A 14,774-nucleotide genomic window follows, 5' to 3' on the forward strand; every position below is an offset into this window, starting at 1 on the left:
TCGCCATCCCTGGTTGTATTTAAGAGCCATTTGGATGTGGTACTCAGGGATATGATTTAGTGTAGGGTTTTTAGAGTTAGGGTACTGGTTAGGCTGCGGTTGGACTTGATCATCTTCAAGGTCTTTTCCAACCTGAGTAATTCTACAATCCTATGGTAGGACCGGGGCTTGGGCCAGACCAGGGCAAATCCAGAGACAGGAGTCCAATGGATTTGAGACCTGACTTGAAGCCTGTGGGCATCACCCAGGACTTGGGGTGAGAGGATGAGGCGTAGGAACAAGAACCTCTTTGGTCCGTATTAGCTCCTGCCGTTCCCTTTTTTGTGGGGATCAATGTGGGGTATTTTTGTGTAAAGAACTGACTCATTGTGCAGCCTGTGAATGAATTCATTCTCACCTGCTGATTGGTGCTCTTCTCTAGATGGAGCTGCAGTGGAAATGGACACTTGTGGTCTGATGTCCGGCCCCCTCCCACATGCTCTGATCAGTTGAATTAGCAAGACCTGGCTCTTGGTTGGTGAGTTGGCTTTTGTTGGCTTGGAGACACGTCTTCCAGTTGCACCTCGTGTCATATCTGTTGTGTTGAGCTCTCGAGCTCCAACTGCAACTGGGAATCTAAGTATTAACACAGAAGGAGTAGCTTAGATCTATGTTTACCTTGATTGGAAATGCAGTGCCAAGGGCTGCACACTGTTATGACAGCTCTGAGAGTATGGAAAAGGTATCTGCTGGGTGAGCGCTTTGCTGGGTGAGCATCCCCCTGCTGAAGAGCAGGCAGCTGTTGTGTTTGTAGACAGAATCATCCGTGGGGATTGGAGGCGTTTCCAGCCTTCCAGCTCTTGGCTGTTGCTGTGAGAGTAGAGCTTCCTGCCCAGAGAGAACGAGCAGCAGAAGGGATCCAATGAGAGCAGCTTTAGAAGCTTTTCAGACAAAGCAGGTGGACCAGGCTGTGGCCTGTGCCTGTGCTTTGGAGTGAAGCCAGCAGGCTTTACTTCAAGCAGAATGAGCTGTGGGTGCAGCGTCCAGCAGTGCAAGTGGCCAACAGCTGGAGACAGCATCACCTTGAGCAGCACTCTTGAGGGAAATGCTCAGTGTGAACGAAGGCCACGAAGAAGAGAGTAGCTTGTGGCTGTGTTCACAGGGTAAGGTTTTCCTTCCTGAGCTGTTACCTCTCAGGTGCTGTGTGAGTCTTCTGCAGTGTGCCTACAGCTGTGCGATGTGCTCTGCAGGAAGCGCTGATGTTGCGCTTGCAGCCCTGTCTTTCATGTCTCGTGTCCAATTACACATGTTGTTTGAAGCACCACCTTAGAGGCAGCCTTGATTTCTGCAGCCCCGAGCTTTGTGCAACGAGAGCTCTCCTGCTTCTCGCTGTGATGTGAGACTGAATGGAAGGCCCTGCAGAAGTCTGGGTAGGTGATGTCAGTTGCTGTTCCCTTCACCACCCGTGCTGGGAAAAGCAGGAAATGGGACTGGGGGACATCCCGGCAGTGGGATCCTGCCTCAGCAGAACTGAATGGCTGTTCTGATCCACGTATTTTAACCTGAGTGAATCTGACACTAACCAGAGAGGGGAGGGTGCTGTGGGAAGAAGATGTATGTACCGCAGTTTGTGGTGCAAGTTGTTCTAGGAGCAGCTTGTAACAGTGCCCAGAAGGCTTCCTTTTTGATGGGGAGAGGATTAAGTAGGTTATTTGAATGAATCTATTTCCTTTCTGTTCATCTTTCATACTACCTCTCAAAAAACTGTCTGTGGATTCTGTCATGGTTTTGTGCTGTTGCTGTCAATATTCTACATCATAACATCATGTGCAGTATGAATCATTAATTGAGGGTATAAATAGTGGAATCATGTACAAAGGAAAAGGGTTAAAGAGAAAGTAAGTTTATGTGTGGATTCTGTGAATTCTCAAGTAGTATTTCTTGCTAAAGAGAATTAGTGTGCACCCTGAGCTTTCATATGTGCAAAGGATCTTGTAATCATCTCTGTCTGTGTTTCTTTTAGACCCAGAGATGGAGCAGAGTGGAACACAGACTTGGGTGAATCTTCATTCAGGAGCACGAACACGTAATGCTCATCTTAGGTGTCTGGATGACAACAAGAGCAGAGAGGTCACAAGGTCACGTGCCCATTTTATTTTATTTTTCATTCATGATGCATAGAGGCGTTCCCCAGACAAAGTGAGCATTTGTCGGCTGGACTTTCTAGAAATGACCTAGGCAGTGAAAATGGGTTTGAAGCATCCCAAAGAGCCCTGCAAGAGACTGCTGAGAGTTATTCTGGCACCCTCCTTTGGAAACATCCGGTGTCTGTCTGCTCTTCAGCTGTGCCCTAACACCTCCCATTGCGCTGCCACACCAGGATAGAATTCCAAGCCCACACTGAGTTCTGGAATGTTGTGGTGCCGTGTTGGAAATAGACGTGACCACGTGGTGTTGCCTCCCCGCCTTGTGGGGGGTCATGGTGGACCAGGCTGTTGGCCCTTGGTGATGTCATAAGCGTCTGGAATGAGGGGAGGAGCGGTGCGTTCTGTGCTCCTTTGTGGGTGAGCTAGTGGTCGGAGTAGTTGGTTGGTTTGTTGCTCTTGTGCCTTTAGTGCCTTTAGTGCCTTTAGTGCCTTTTTCTTCACACCATCGTGCGCAGCATCTTGTAGGTAAGCTGAGCCAACGTGGGATGGACGGGTGGGCAGTGAGGTGTTGAGAACTGCTGGCTGTCGGAGCTCACAGCACCATATTACTTACTCTTGACCATCAGACGTAATTTTCCCCCGGTACACACGTTCCAAAGGGGGTATTCGTAAAGGTGGCACCCGTTCGGTGCTTCTTCCGTCGTCGTCTTTACTCAGTTGTGGAAGCATCGTAAAGTTGCTGGGAGGACAGGCATCACGTAGCCTGAGACTCAGCGTGTCTTGCAGCAAGGGGATGGGACGGTTGTGCTGTGTGCGTTATTCCATGGCTGTCTTAGCCCTGCTCGCTGACCTGCTCTTTCTCTCTCCTCTCTTCACCATCCGCCCACTGCCTCGGTGCAGCTTTTGCTCTCATTACATCTGAGCAAAGCGACAAGGAACTGCTGCAGGTAGCTTGAGGTGATCTCACTGCCAGGTACGTGCCATGTTTTGTCCCCCTTCATGGTTTTGCCGCAGGGCATGCGAGGGTAGTTCTGAAGAAGTGTCCCCATACTGTGCTGTGTGAACAGAGAAAACAGAAGTGTTTCTGCTCTGTTCCAGCTCTTCACACTTGCTGTGATGGGTGTCGCGTGCAGTGGGATCAGCCGCGAGCCTGAGGTGGCGGCGACGGAGGTACAGTATGAAGCTCTGGCTGGTCTTTGTTCCCTGTGTTGAGCCAGCAGAGGGAGCTGCAGATGCACTCTCCTGCAGGAAAGAATGGGCCAAAAAGGGCCTGGCCACCTGTCTGCACCAGTGCCACTGCTGATTAGTCTGGGTAGAGAGAGATGCATCTTTGCATGGCCTGGCAATGCACGCCAGGAAGAGAAACAACTGTGATGAGATGTGCAGCTCCTTCTGAAGTGCTCCCGACAAGGATGGAGCGCATTTGCTGCAGCTTTCTCTGCAGATGTGCTCCTCACCTTGAAATCCTCCTGGTTTGTCCTCAGCTCCTGACCAAGGCTTGTGCTCTGTTTTGCAGGCTGATAACATGCGGAAGCCGCAGCTGGAGCGTGCGGTGTCATCTCTTAACGTTCCGGCGATTGCGGCAGCCCATGTTATTAAGAGCCACGTCGCCCAGGGGCCGGATGAGCTCTCCCTGGAGGTAAGCAGTTCCAGGCGTTCCTTGTTGTCATGCACGGGAGAGTAGTATAGGGTGTGAACGCCTTTCGAATACTCTCAAGACTCCTTCAAAATGTCTCCCTTGCTGTCAAGCTTGAGGATATTCTGCAGCAAAGAATCAGGCAGTTATTTGAGCTGTGCTTTCCTGCCAGCTGTGCTGAAGCTGGGATTGATGTCTCAATCTCTTGCAGGTTGGAGACTTGGTGTGCATAGTTGCTATGCCACCAAAGGAGCTGAGCCCCTGGTGGAGAGGCAAGCGTGGCTTTGAGGTAGGCACACGTTTCCGACTAGAGAGCACAACTTGAGTAGAGTCAGGAATCTCAGACTGGAGCTGCTCTGCCTGCACAGGACGGCTTCTAGACGCAAGCAGTTGCCCTGTGTCGGTGTCAGAGGACCTTCCCTTTGGTGCTGAGCTTGGGCTAATGCCCACCTGTCTTTTTGTTCTTGTTCCAGGTCGGGTTTTTCCCTGGTGAGTGCGTGGAACTCATCAGCGGAAAAGTTCCCGAGTCCCTCGTCAATTCCTTGCCAAAGCCAGGTACGTGTTTTACATTTGACAATGCGGATTAATAAAATGGGGACACAACTTGGCTTTCAGGGGTTTTGTTAATGCCCGAGATGAGCAAGCTTAGCAAGAGGACTGCATTAAGCGGAACACGCAGAGATCTGGCCCAATCTCACTGTGTTTATTCTTGGGCATGGGGAAGTCACAGAATCCTCCTTGAATGGCTTGGGATTGGAAGGGGCCTAAAGGATCCTCAGGCTCCAAGGCCCCTGCCTCAGTCTGGGTCGCCAGCCTGTGCATTTAGCTGGAGATGAGAGCAGGCTGTATGGGGCCCCTTCTGACCTGGCCTTGGGCAGTTGCAGGGATGGGGAAAACCGTTCTTGCGTGTCCTTGTTTGGAATGTTCTTCCTGTTGTTACGTGCTCGGTCAAATGTGTTATGATCGGCCTCGTCCAACCGATCCAAGCCTGAAATGAACTGGTTTCTTTGTTTTGTTGTGCAGTGCTGAAGAAACGGGGCAAGCTCAGTACCTTCCTTCGTTCCTTGGTGAAGGCCCGCCCCAGGAGAGCAACGGAGCCGGAGCCAACGAAGGAAGGGGTGTTTGGCTGTGACCTGGGGGAGCACCTTCTCCGCTCTGGCCGTGATGGTAAGGAACAACCCATTCCTGAGATCTTTCTCCGTTGGGCATCTAAAGTTGAAAGGGAGATCATATCCAGAAATTGTTTCAGCCTGAAAACGTAGGAAGGCTTCTAGCCACAGAGAGCATCCTGCATCCTTTCCCTAGCTCTTCTGGATGTGAGATTGGATTCTTCCATTCCCCAGGGAGCTGTGATGGGACTTGCAGTGTCTGTGGCTTTGCCAGAATTACTTTCTCCAGGCTGTTGATAGGTCATGGCATTTCTGGAAAGCCAAGAACGCGTCTCTGTGCACTATCCTCACAGCTGTCTCTGCCAGCTTTCTCCTGTAAGGAGGAAGCAAGCGGTAGCCCGGCTGGGCTTAGAGGATGGGATGTGAGAAGAGCACGGCCTGAACCAGGACTTAAGTAAGAAGCTGAGCTAACCGCTGGCTCTTGTTCTGTAGTCCCCCAGGTCCTCCTGAGCTGCGCTCAATTCATTGAGGAACATGGTGTGGTGCGGGGGATATACCGCCTGTCCGGCGTGGCATCCAGGATCCAGCAACTACGGTAAGAGTGCTGCAACTGACACAGCTGTCAGTAGGGGCCCGTGCCATGCTGCAGGCGTTCAGAGGAACCTCTTCCTTTTCTTGACTGTATGTGTGTCTTTGGACTTGTTTTCCTCTTTCTCAAAGCCCTCTGCCCAATTCTGTGTCCTTCTCTGCAGCCATGAATTCGATACGGAGCAGGTTCCCGAGCTAAGCGTCCGAGAACTTCACAGCGTGAGCTCCCTGTGCAAGTTGTACTTCAGGGAGCTCCCGAACCCTCTCCTGACCGACCAACTGTATGACAAGTTCTCGGTAAGCTCAGGGCAATGTCTTGGAAATGACACATACCTGTTCCCTGGGCGTCCTGGCTAGTGGTTGCAGCAGTGCCCCAGTTCTGAGGTCTTCTTTCTGTTAGACCCATGAGGCATGCCTTTGCCACATCCTGCCTCTCACTGATGCCACTTGTGGTGGTGCCAGGAGGTGCTTATTTAAGCTATTCACAATGCTTGTGAGAATTCCCTTTCCTTTGCTGTTCCCCAGCTATTGGTAGAATGGGGTTAATAGCAAAGTGGACTTGGAGAGGAATGCCTGCTGCGAGGAGCTGTGCTGTGCAATCAGGCAGTAAAGCCCCCAGAGCTTGCACTGCTTGACCTCAATGACACAGGCTGTGTGCTGCTGTGTTCCCCTGATGCCTCTTGGAAGGCATCGAGTCTGCCTCGGTGCTGACCACCAGCGCGCTGTCCCCATGGTTCCCAAACCTGTGGCAGCTCTCCAGCCTGACTGGTGTCTGAATCCCTTCCTGCCTTTTTCCAGGACGCTGTTTGTGCTGCCACAGAGGAGGAGCGGATGCACAGAATGCAGGAAGCCATCCAGCAGCTGCCCGCTCCTCACTACAGGTCAGTGCTGCGCTCGGTCTGCTGAGCTCAGCCCTGCTGCCTTTCAGAGGGCAATGATGCGATTCCAGGTGTTGCCTCACACCTGCAACATCATGCCTGTGCACGCTGAAGCGGCTGAAGGCTGCATTGGGTCAATGGATTGGGTCAGTTCCTTGGCACGGGGGTACGATTGGTGCAGCCAATGGCTGCGGCTGTGCTTTGCAGGGCTTGGTACTGCAGCGTGGTGCCATTGGAAACGTTTTATCTACTTCATATTCAGGGACAGTAGCAATGACAACCACTAGCATGAAGTGAGGTTTGTTTTGTGCACTGCAGCACCGCTTGCTTTTTGGTGCTGAACATCTGCCTCTCTTGTTTTCCAGGACGCTGGAATACCTGATGAGACACTTGGCGTCTCTAGCCGGGAACAGCTCCGTCACCAACATGGACGCTAAGAATTTAGCGATAGTGTGGGCTCCAAACCTTTTAAGGTAAACTTCTTTTTCCGTTTCAACACCATGCTTACTTCTGCTCTCTCCCAACCCCAGGGGCACAATTTCTAGATGACAGTTTCTGCTCTCATGTTTAGATGGGTCTATTGTGTCCTTGAACTTCCTTGAGAATTTTGTCAGTGGCATTGCTGATGGCCCACTGCGGAAGTCTCCAGAGCCCAGTCTGACAGTTTTTCTCTGCAAAAATTCATACTTGGGGAAATGATCTTGGGGAAATGATTTGTAAGATCTGCCTTTTCTTCAGATCCCAGCAGAGCCAGTCTGCCTGCGCCAGCAGAGAAGTTGCCTGTATGGAGCTGCAGACGCAGTCGGCTGTTGTTGAGTTCATCATAAGCCACACAGACGTCATCTTCTGCTCCAAATCCACACCAGCCGTGGGAGAGGGTGAGCATCTTCCTCCATTAGCTTGATCTTGATCTGACATCTTGATCCAATCCAGGCCTTCTCTAAGACCTCTGAAAATGCTCTAACTGTCGAGGAGACAACAGGCTTCTGGGCTTAGATTAGAATATGGCACCCTGTTGCTGGGTCCTTAGTGTGTCCAAACCCAAACCTTACATGGAGAAAACTGTCACTGCTGTTAAGATGTTTTGCCAGCAGGTGATGCATGATTGAAGTGTGGCAGCGAACCTTTCTGAGTTCCCTGCCCCCTGGTTTTAATAGGGTTTTTGTTTGCCTCTTTCGATACAGTGAGCTGCTCTTAATTCTGGCTGTGTCCTTTGCCACGAGCATACCTCTGAGCACACGGTTATTTTGAGCTCCTCTTCTTCCAGTGATTCGGATAAGCAAGTCTAAGAGAAATGCAGAACTGGGGTGGCTGTGCTGCTGCTGTCTGATCCTCCCTCTTACCTTTGGTTTTCCCTTGCAGGGCACAGTTCTCTGGCCGGGCTAAAGTCTGTGTGGGTATCTCCTCCTGCCACAAAGCTGCTCACTGTGCAGGAGGCACAGGCTGAGAGAAACGGCCAGAGCAGCTCTCCCACAGCGACACGGAGCAGCGAGATAGAAGAGGAGGAAGCCCCCGCAGTTGTACAGGGGAACTTCCACACAGTAATTGATTTTCCTTCTAAAAGGTAAAGAGGACTTCCCTTTCCAGCCCCTATCATCATTGGTCGGTTGGGTTTTATTGGTTTAATTTTTGTCCATTATATATATATGAGCCTGCCAGCTCCTGTCCTGTCCTGCTGTGGAGCCTTTGCTCACATGCTCCACATCTTGCTTGACATGGTTGAGAGAAAAGGAGCCAGCAGGACTTGAGGGCGGAGCTGTAGGAATGGAAGCGTCCTCTGCTGTTTGAAACAGAGCGCGTTTCTAAGCTGTGTTTCAGCAGAAAGCAGGCAGTGCCAGGAACGGGCAACTGTTGTCAAGGGCTCGGAGCAGCTCTTCCTTCACCCTACACCACGACTGACAGCATGCTCTGTTTTCTCTCTCCAGAGCAAGTTCTCCCAGAAAGAGGATGGAGTCATCGCGCTGCGGCAGTTGGTGTTCCTGCCTCTGCCTGCAAAGACCATCACCTGTGGCCGAACACCAACTGCAGCGCAGTGCCAGGGAGCCATCAGAAGCAGAAGTCGTGGTCCTGGCAGGTAAGAGTGCAAATCCAGCTTTCAAAACACTGCTTGTGAGCAACACAGCTAGAATTCATGCTTTCAGTGGGCTTGTACCTCCTTCACGAGGAGGATCCTGCACGAGGATCACTTTCAAGACAGTGACACTGTTGTTAGAAGCCTATTTGCTTCTGCCCACCACCCATACATAGCCAAATGTCAAGAACCTCTTCCATGATTCATCTTGCGAATGTTCGACACTAACCGCTGTGCATCTACTCCTTCCTAGGTGACTCCAGCCCTCATGTACCCCAAAGACTCAGGGCATGTGACGATGATGCATCCTGTGCTTCCATCAATGGAGAACTCATGGGAAGCACAGGATGCTGCAGTTCCAATGAAAGCCTTCCATATGACAGCAGTGATCAAGAGAAGAACGTCATCGAAGTTCAAGCCCTCATTCATCCCATCCCTGCTGAAGCTGCTGACCTGAGCCTGCCAGACACCACAGGCACCAGCCTGGACCCAGTGCTTCTGCAGTGCAGCCCAGCCCAAGCACAGCCTGAATGCCCCGACAGCAGCAGCACCATGCAGGCTCAGGTCAGCGACACAGAGGAGATGACGAGCCCCTTGGAGGGGGGCATAGAATCAGGCCACCAGGCCCAGGCTCCAAGTAACAGCAGGAGCTCTGAGCCACTCCCTCCTTAACAACAGAGGATGAGTCCCATCTTAAAGCCTGGACCTCTCACGCCCTCCTTTGTCCCATTGAATAAAGGCACGCTCGTGCTCAATCAACACTTTGGCTGCATTCCGAGTCTTCATTCACAGGGACTGGGAAGAGTGCAAGAAACAGCAAGGCAGCTCAGCTTGCAACGCTCTGGCTGTGGGGTGCGTGCAGCAGAGCTCTGGATGTGTTCACATTTTGCCTGACTTTGGGATGCCTGCAGTGAGAGCTCTGCTACCATTTTTTATGGCAGCAAATAGTCTCTAGCATCCTGGATACTGCTCATGAAAACTGCAAGCCTCCTGGCTGTGGCTTTGTGATGCTTTTCAGTGCTTTTTTTTATTGCTTTTTGGATGCTCTTCAACGCCGTGGCTGCTCCCTGACACCTCTGTCCTCCCACCGTGTCCATTCCTGGCTCCCACCTGTGAGCTGTCCCTGCAGATCATCTCCAGCCCTGCCATCATCGCGCTGCGGCAGGAGGAGCTCACCCTGACCAACATCAGGCAGTGCTGCCTGCCTCTCTCACTCTCTCGACCAAGTGTAACTACACTGTCGTGGAGACAAATGCTTTCTGTCACATCCTCTATCTCTGCAGACATTTACTGGTAGGCGGCTCTTGCAGAAGAAGATTCAAGCAGCACAACCTTTTGCTCAGCTACAGCACATGAATGCTACCAAAGCAGAAACAACCCACAAGCTCTGGGTCTGTTTTTCTTACGAAGGCATGCACCGACAGCGTTTGATGGTACCCACCATCCTTGATTTCCTTCCCTGCTTCTTGTCTGATGGCACTGCTGAGCCAGGAACAAGCTGCCCAGTGTGGCAGAGAATGGTGCAGAGCTGTGCTGGAACCTCCTCCCCTTCCTCTGCTGCAGCTTGGTGTGCAACCTCACCCACTTCTCTGACAGACCTGCTGATCCCACGCATGCCATTGGGATGCTCTGGCACGGGATGTGCCTCCAACCCAAAGCTCATTCCCACCTCCCAAGGAAAAGCAAAGCAACCCAAGCATCTCCAGAAAAACTGCCCAGCAGACAGCAGGGAATGCAGACAGCTTCTGGCTGCTCCCCTGCACTCCCGTCCTAAGTAAGAGGCCCCACGAGGACTGGCTGGGAAATCAGTGCATGACACACGTGAGTGTGCACAGCATTGCACAAAGCAGTGGGGTTCCATGAGTTTGTGTGTTTGTGTGTATTTGTGCACCAATGGTGTTGCACACACATTTGTGTCCATGAGTGTACAAATCAGTGGGGTTGCTCAGGTGTGTGTAGGTCAGTGGGTATGTGTGTAAGGACGAGCCTGCACGTATATGTGCGTGCACAGGGGTGTGCAGAGTGTTGGAGCTGCGCAAGGACATTGTGGTACCGGTGTGTGTGTGCACTTTGGGAGTGAAAGGAAGGGGATGCACATGTGTCTGTGTGTGTGCGCACAGGGCTGCACCAAGGGATGTGGTTGCATGAGTGTGTGTGAGCACACGGATAGTGCGTGGATGCGGTGGCACAATTGTGTGTTTGCACAGGGGTGTGTGAGGAGTTGGGTTGCACACAGGTGGAGACAAAGGGATGTTTTGTGGTATTTGTTGGCACATATGTGTTCCCAGGGATGGTTTGCACGTTTGTGAATGCTAAGGAGGGTACAAGATGCGTTGCGTGCATGAGGGTGTGTAGAAGGGGCAGAGCATTGCACATGTGTGCATGTGCACGTGGATAGGCGGAAGGCTGGGGTGCGGGCTGACCTCTGCTGAGGTGAGTGAGGATTCACGGTGTTGCTCATTGGTAGATTTGTTCACACTGAGTGCTAACAGGGAACTCGCACACCCTTTATGTTTCAGCTGTGCCAGCACTGTGATCCCTTACTGTGATCTCTTGCAGGAATCAAGCGTAGAGCAAAAGGGATGTTTGGGCCAGGTGACCGCAGGAAGGCTGGCTGTTTTAGATGGTGGCAGCTGATGGAAACAGGTGCTCTGGAGACAGTTCAGCTTTTAACAGAAGTCGGGGGACCTGCAGCAAGAACGACTAGGTTCTTGAATGGCTTCTAACATGCACTCTGAGTAGGTCTGTCCTGCTGTGCCATCTCTGCTTCGTTTTGATGAAAGCATTGTATACAACCGCGTGTTGGGCCTGTTTTCCTCTGGAAGGAAGAATTTTAGGTGCAGTTCTCAGTGAGAACGTCTGCTAGGATTTCTGTGTAAGTTAAATCTGAACTACCAGAAGGAGTGCTGCAGGGAAGGGCCCTGCCTCTGCCAGTAAGTTCCTTCTCAGCTCTCCACGACGGACCCCACTGTGGAGATGAGTGTAAACGAGGGCAGTTCAGAATCATCTCTTGCCAGCTTGATGTGCTGGATTTTGAGCTTGTGAAGCCTGTTCTGTCTTTCTGTGGTGTTTCCTTCTGTTCTAAAGGAGAAGGGCAGCATGGTGACTTTTCTCCTGCGGCTTGCAGCTGCACTCCTTGGCACAGCGCTTTGCTTCCAAGCAGCAGATTATTTTGCAGACTGGGGGTGTCTCAGATTCAGCCTTCTATTCCTCTAGTCTGAGAATCATTTTATTTTGAGGAGGAAAGAAAGAATGTGGTTTAATCATAATGACAGTTGAGTGTTAGCACAGTGAGGTGAAGGAGGGCCCCAGAAGCAAATTTGGTGCTGTTGAAGCACTGTGCGATGAGAAGGTGGGAGGTAACACGTGCTGGCAGATGTGGGAACTACTTTGGGATTGAGGTGTGGAGGAAAGGAAAGGCGATGACGGAGCTGATGGCAAAGAGTTTCCTGGGGAGGCTTGGTGCTTGCTTGGGGATGGATCTGATCAACTTCTTGTGTGCTGGTGTCCAGTTGGGCTTTGGAGAGCAGTCTGCATCCCAGGGTCTATCTGGTTAACTCATGCTAACGGCATGAGTTTCATGAGGGCCAAGTGTCGGGTCCTGCATTTTGGTCACAACAACCCCAGGCAACCCTACAGGCTTGGGGAGGTGTGGCTGGAAAGCTCCCAGAAGAAAAGAGACCTTGGTGTGCTGATGGACACTCGGCTGAATATGAGCCAGCAGTGTGCCCAGGTGGCCAAGAGGGCCAATGGAATCCTGGCTTGTATCAGGAATGGTGTGGTGAGCAGGACTAGGGAAGTCATCCTGCCTCTGTACTCGGCATTGGTGACTGGAATAGGCTCCCAAGGGAGGTGGTTGAATCGCCATCCCTGGTTGTATTTAAGAGCCATTTGGATGTGGTACTCAGGGATATGATTTAGTGTAGGGTTTTTAGAGTTAGGGTACTGGTTAGGCTGCGGTTGGACTTGATCATCTTCAAGGTCTTTTCCAACCTGAGTAATTCTACAATCCTATGGTAGGACCGGGGCTTGGGCCAGACCAGGGCAAATCCAGAGACAGGAGTCCAATGGATTTGAGACCTGACTTGAAGCCTGTGGGCATCACCCAGGACTTGGGGTGAGAGGATGAGGCGTAGGAACAAGAACCTCTTTGGTCCGTATTAGCTCCTGCCGTTCCCTTTTTTGTGGGGATCAATGTGGGGTATTTTTGTGTAAAGAACTGACTCATTGTGCAGCCTGTGAATGAATTCATTCTCACCTGCTGATTGGTGCTCTTCTCTAGATGGAGCTGCAGTGGAAATGGACACTTGTGGTCTGATGTCCGGCCCCCTCCCACATGCTCTGATCAGTTGAATTAGCAAGACCTGGCTCTTGGTTGGTGAGTTGGCTTTTGTTGGCTTGGAGACACGTCTTCCAGTTGCACCTCGTGTCATATCTGTTGTGTTGAGCTCTCGAGCTCCAACTGCAACTGGGAATCTAAGTATTAACACAGAAGGAGTAGCTTAGATCTATGTTTACCTTGATTGGAAATGCAGTGCCAAGGGCTGCACACTGTTATGACAGCTCTGAGAGTATGGAAAAGGTATCTGCTGGGTGAGCGCTTTGCTGGGTGAGCATCCCCCTGCTGAAGAGCAGGCAGCTGTTGTGTTTGTAGACAGAATCATCCGTGGGGATTGGAGGCGTTTCCCGCCTTCCAGCTCTTGGCTGTTGCTGTGAGAGTAGAGCTTCCTGCCCAGAGAGAACGAGCAGCAGAAGGGATCCAATGAGAGCAGCTTTAGAAGCTTTTCAGACAAAGCAGGTGGACCAGGCTGTGGCCTGTGCCTGTGCTTTGGAGTGAAGCCAGCAGGCTTTACTTCAAGCAGAATGAGCTGTGGGTGCAGCGTCCAGCAGTGCAAGTGGCCAACAGCTGGAGACAGCATCACCTTGAGCAGCACTCTTGAGGGAAATGCTCAGTGTGAACGAAGGCCACGAAGAAGAGAGTAGCTTGTGGCTGTGTTCACAGGGTAAGGTTTTCCTTCCTGAGCTGTTACCTCTCAGGTGCTGTGTGAGTCTTCTGCAGTGTGCCTACAGCTGTGCGATGTGCTCTGCAGGAAGCGCTGATGTTGCGCTTGCAGCCCTGTCTTTCATGTCTCGTGTCCAATTACACATGTTGTTTGAAGCACCACCTTAGAGGCAGCCTTGATTTCTGCAGCCCCGAGCTTTGTGCAACGAGAGCTCTCCTGCTTCTCGCTGTGATGTGAGACTGAATGGAAGGCCCTGCAGAAGTCTGGGTAGGTGATGTCAGTTGCTGTTCCCTTCACCACCCGTGCTGGGAAAAGCAGGAAATGGGACTGGGGGACATCCCGGCAGTGGGATCCTGCCTCAGCAGAACTGAATGGCTGTTCTGATCCACGTATTTTAACCTGAGTGAATCTGACACTAACCAGAGAGGGGAGGGTGCTGTGGGAAGAAGATGTATGTACCGCAGTTTGTGGTGCAAGTTGTTCTAGGAGCAGCTTGTAACAGTGCCCAGAAGGCTTCCTTTTTGATGGGGAGAGGATTAAGTAGGTTATTTGAATGAATCTATTTCCTTTCTGTTCATCTTTCATACTACCTCTCAAAAAACTGTCTGTGGATTCTGTCATGGTTTTGTGCTGTTGCTGTCAATATTCTACATCATAACATCATGTGCAGTATGAATCATTAATTGAGGGTATAAATAGTGGAATCATGTACAAAGGAAAAGGGTTAAAGAGAAAGTAAGTTTATGTGTGGATTCTGTGAATTCTCAAGTAGTATTTCTTGCTAAAGAGAATTAGTGTGCACCCTGAGCTTTCATATGTGCAAAGGATCTTGTAATCATCTCTGTCTGTGTTTCTTTTAGACCCAGAGATGGAGCAGAGTGGAACACAGACTTGGGTGAATCTTCATTCAGGAGCACGAACACGTAATGCTCATCTTAGGTGTCTGGATGACAACAAGAGCAGAGAGGTCACAAGGTCACGTGCCCATTTTATTTTATTTTTCATTCATGATGCATAGAGGCGTTCCCCAGACAAAGTGAGCATTTGTCGGCTGGACTTTCTAGAAATGACCTAGGCAGTGAAAATGGGTTTGAAGCATCCCAAAGAGCCCTGCAAGAGACTGCTGAGAGTTATTCTGGCACCCTCCTTTGGAAACATCCGGTGTCTGTCTGCTCTTCAGCTGTGCCCTAACACCTCCCATTGCGCTGCCACACCAGGATAGAATTCCAAGCCCACACTGAGTTCTGGAATGTTGTGGTGCCGTGTTGGAAATAGACGTGACCACGTGGTGTTGCCTCCCCGCCTTGTGGGGGGTCATGGTGGACCAGGCTGTTGGCCCTTGGTGATGTCATAAGCGTCTGGA

General features: G+C 51.2%; 1 protein-coding gene and 2 long non-coding RNA genes across 3 annotated transcripts; all 3 read left to right on the top strand.

Moving 5' to 3' along the window:
* The first annotated feature begins 6,720 nt into the window (after positions 1 to 6,720).
* On the top strand, positions 6,721 to 7,216 carry LOC146751986 (uncharacterized). Its single transcript, XR_014941049.1, has 2 exons — positions 6,721 to 6,810; positions 7,076 to 7,216. It is a non-coding gene; the product is annotated as an uncharacterized LOC146751986 (long non-coding RNA).
* Positions 7,217 to 8,284: 1,068 nt separating this feature from the next.
* LOC146751987 (rho GTPase-activating protein 32-like) lies at positions 8,285 to 9,169 on the top strand. Its single transcript, XM_085533190.1, has 2 exons — positions 8,285 to 8,411; positions 8,662 to 9,169. Exons 1-2 carry the CDS (start codon positions 8,285 to 8,287, stop codon positions 9,078 to 9,080), a joined length of 546 nt encoding a protein of 181 aa, XP_085389316.1. The 3' UTR covers positions 9,081 to 9,169.
* A 980-nt stretch (positions 9,170 to 10,149) lies between these two features.
* On the top strand, positions 10,150 to 11,068 carry LOC146751988 (uncharacterized). The gene is made up of 2 exons (XR_014941050.1): positions 10,150 to 10,229; positions 10,968 to 11,068. It is a non-coding gene; the product is annotated as an uncharacterized LOC146751988 (long non-coding RNA).
* The last annotated feature ends 3,706 nt before the right edge of the window (positions 11,069 to 14,774 follow it).

Source organism: Coturnix japonica, unplaced genomic scaffold (genome assembly GCF_054131305.1).
Source record: "Coturnix japonica strain WE unplaced genomic scaffold, WE-NBRP24 Scf055, whole genome shotgun sequence".
Lineage (NCBI taxonomy): Eukaryota > Metazoa > Chordata > Aves > Galliformes > Phasianidae > Coturnix > Coturnix japonica.

What these genes read in the sequence shown, in the direction of transcription:
- LOC146751987 (XM_085533190.1), top strand. Translation starts at nt 8,285, where the DNA reads ATGGAGTCATCGCGCTGCGGCAGTTGGTGTTCCTGCCTCTGCCTGCAA. An exon ending in AGAAGTCGTGGTCCTGGCAG is followed by an intron (nt 8,412 to 8,661) that starts GTAAGAGTGCAA and finishes ACTCCTTCCTAG; the next exon opens with GTGACTCCAGCCCTCATGTA.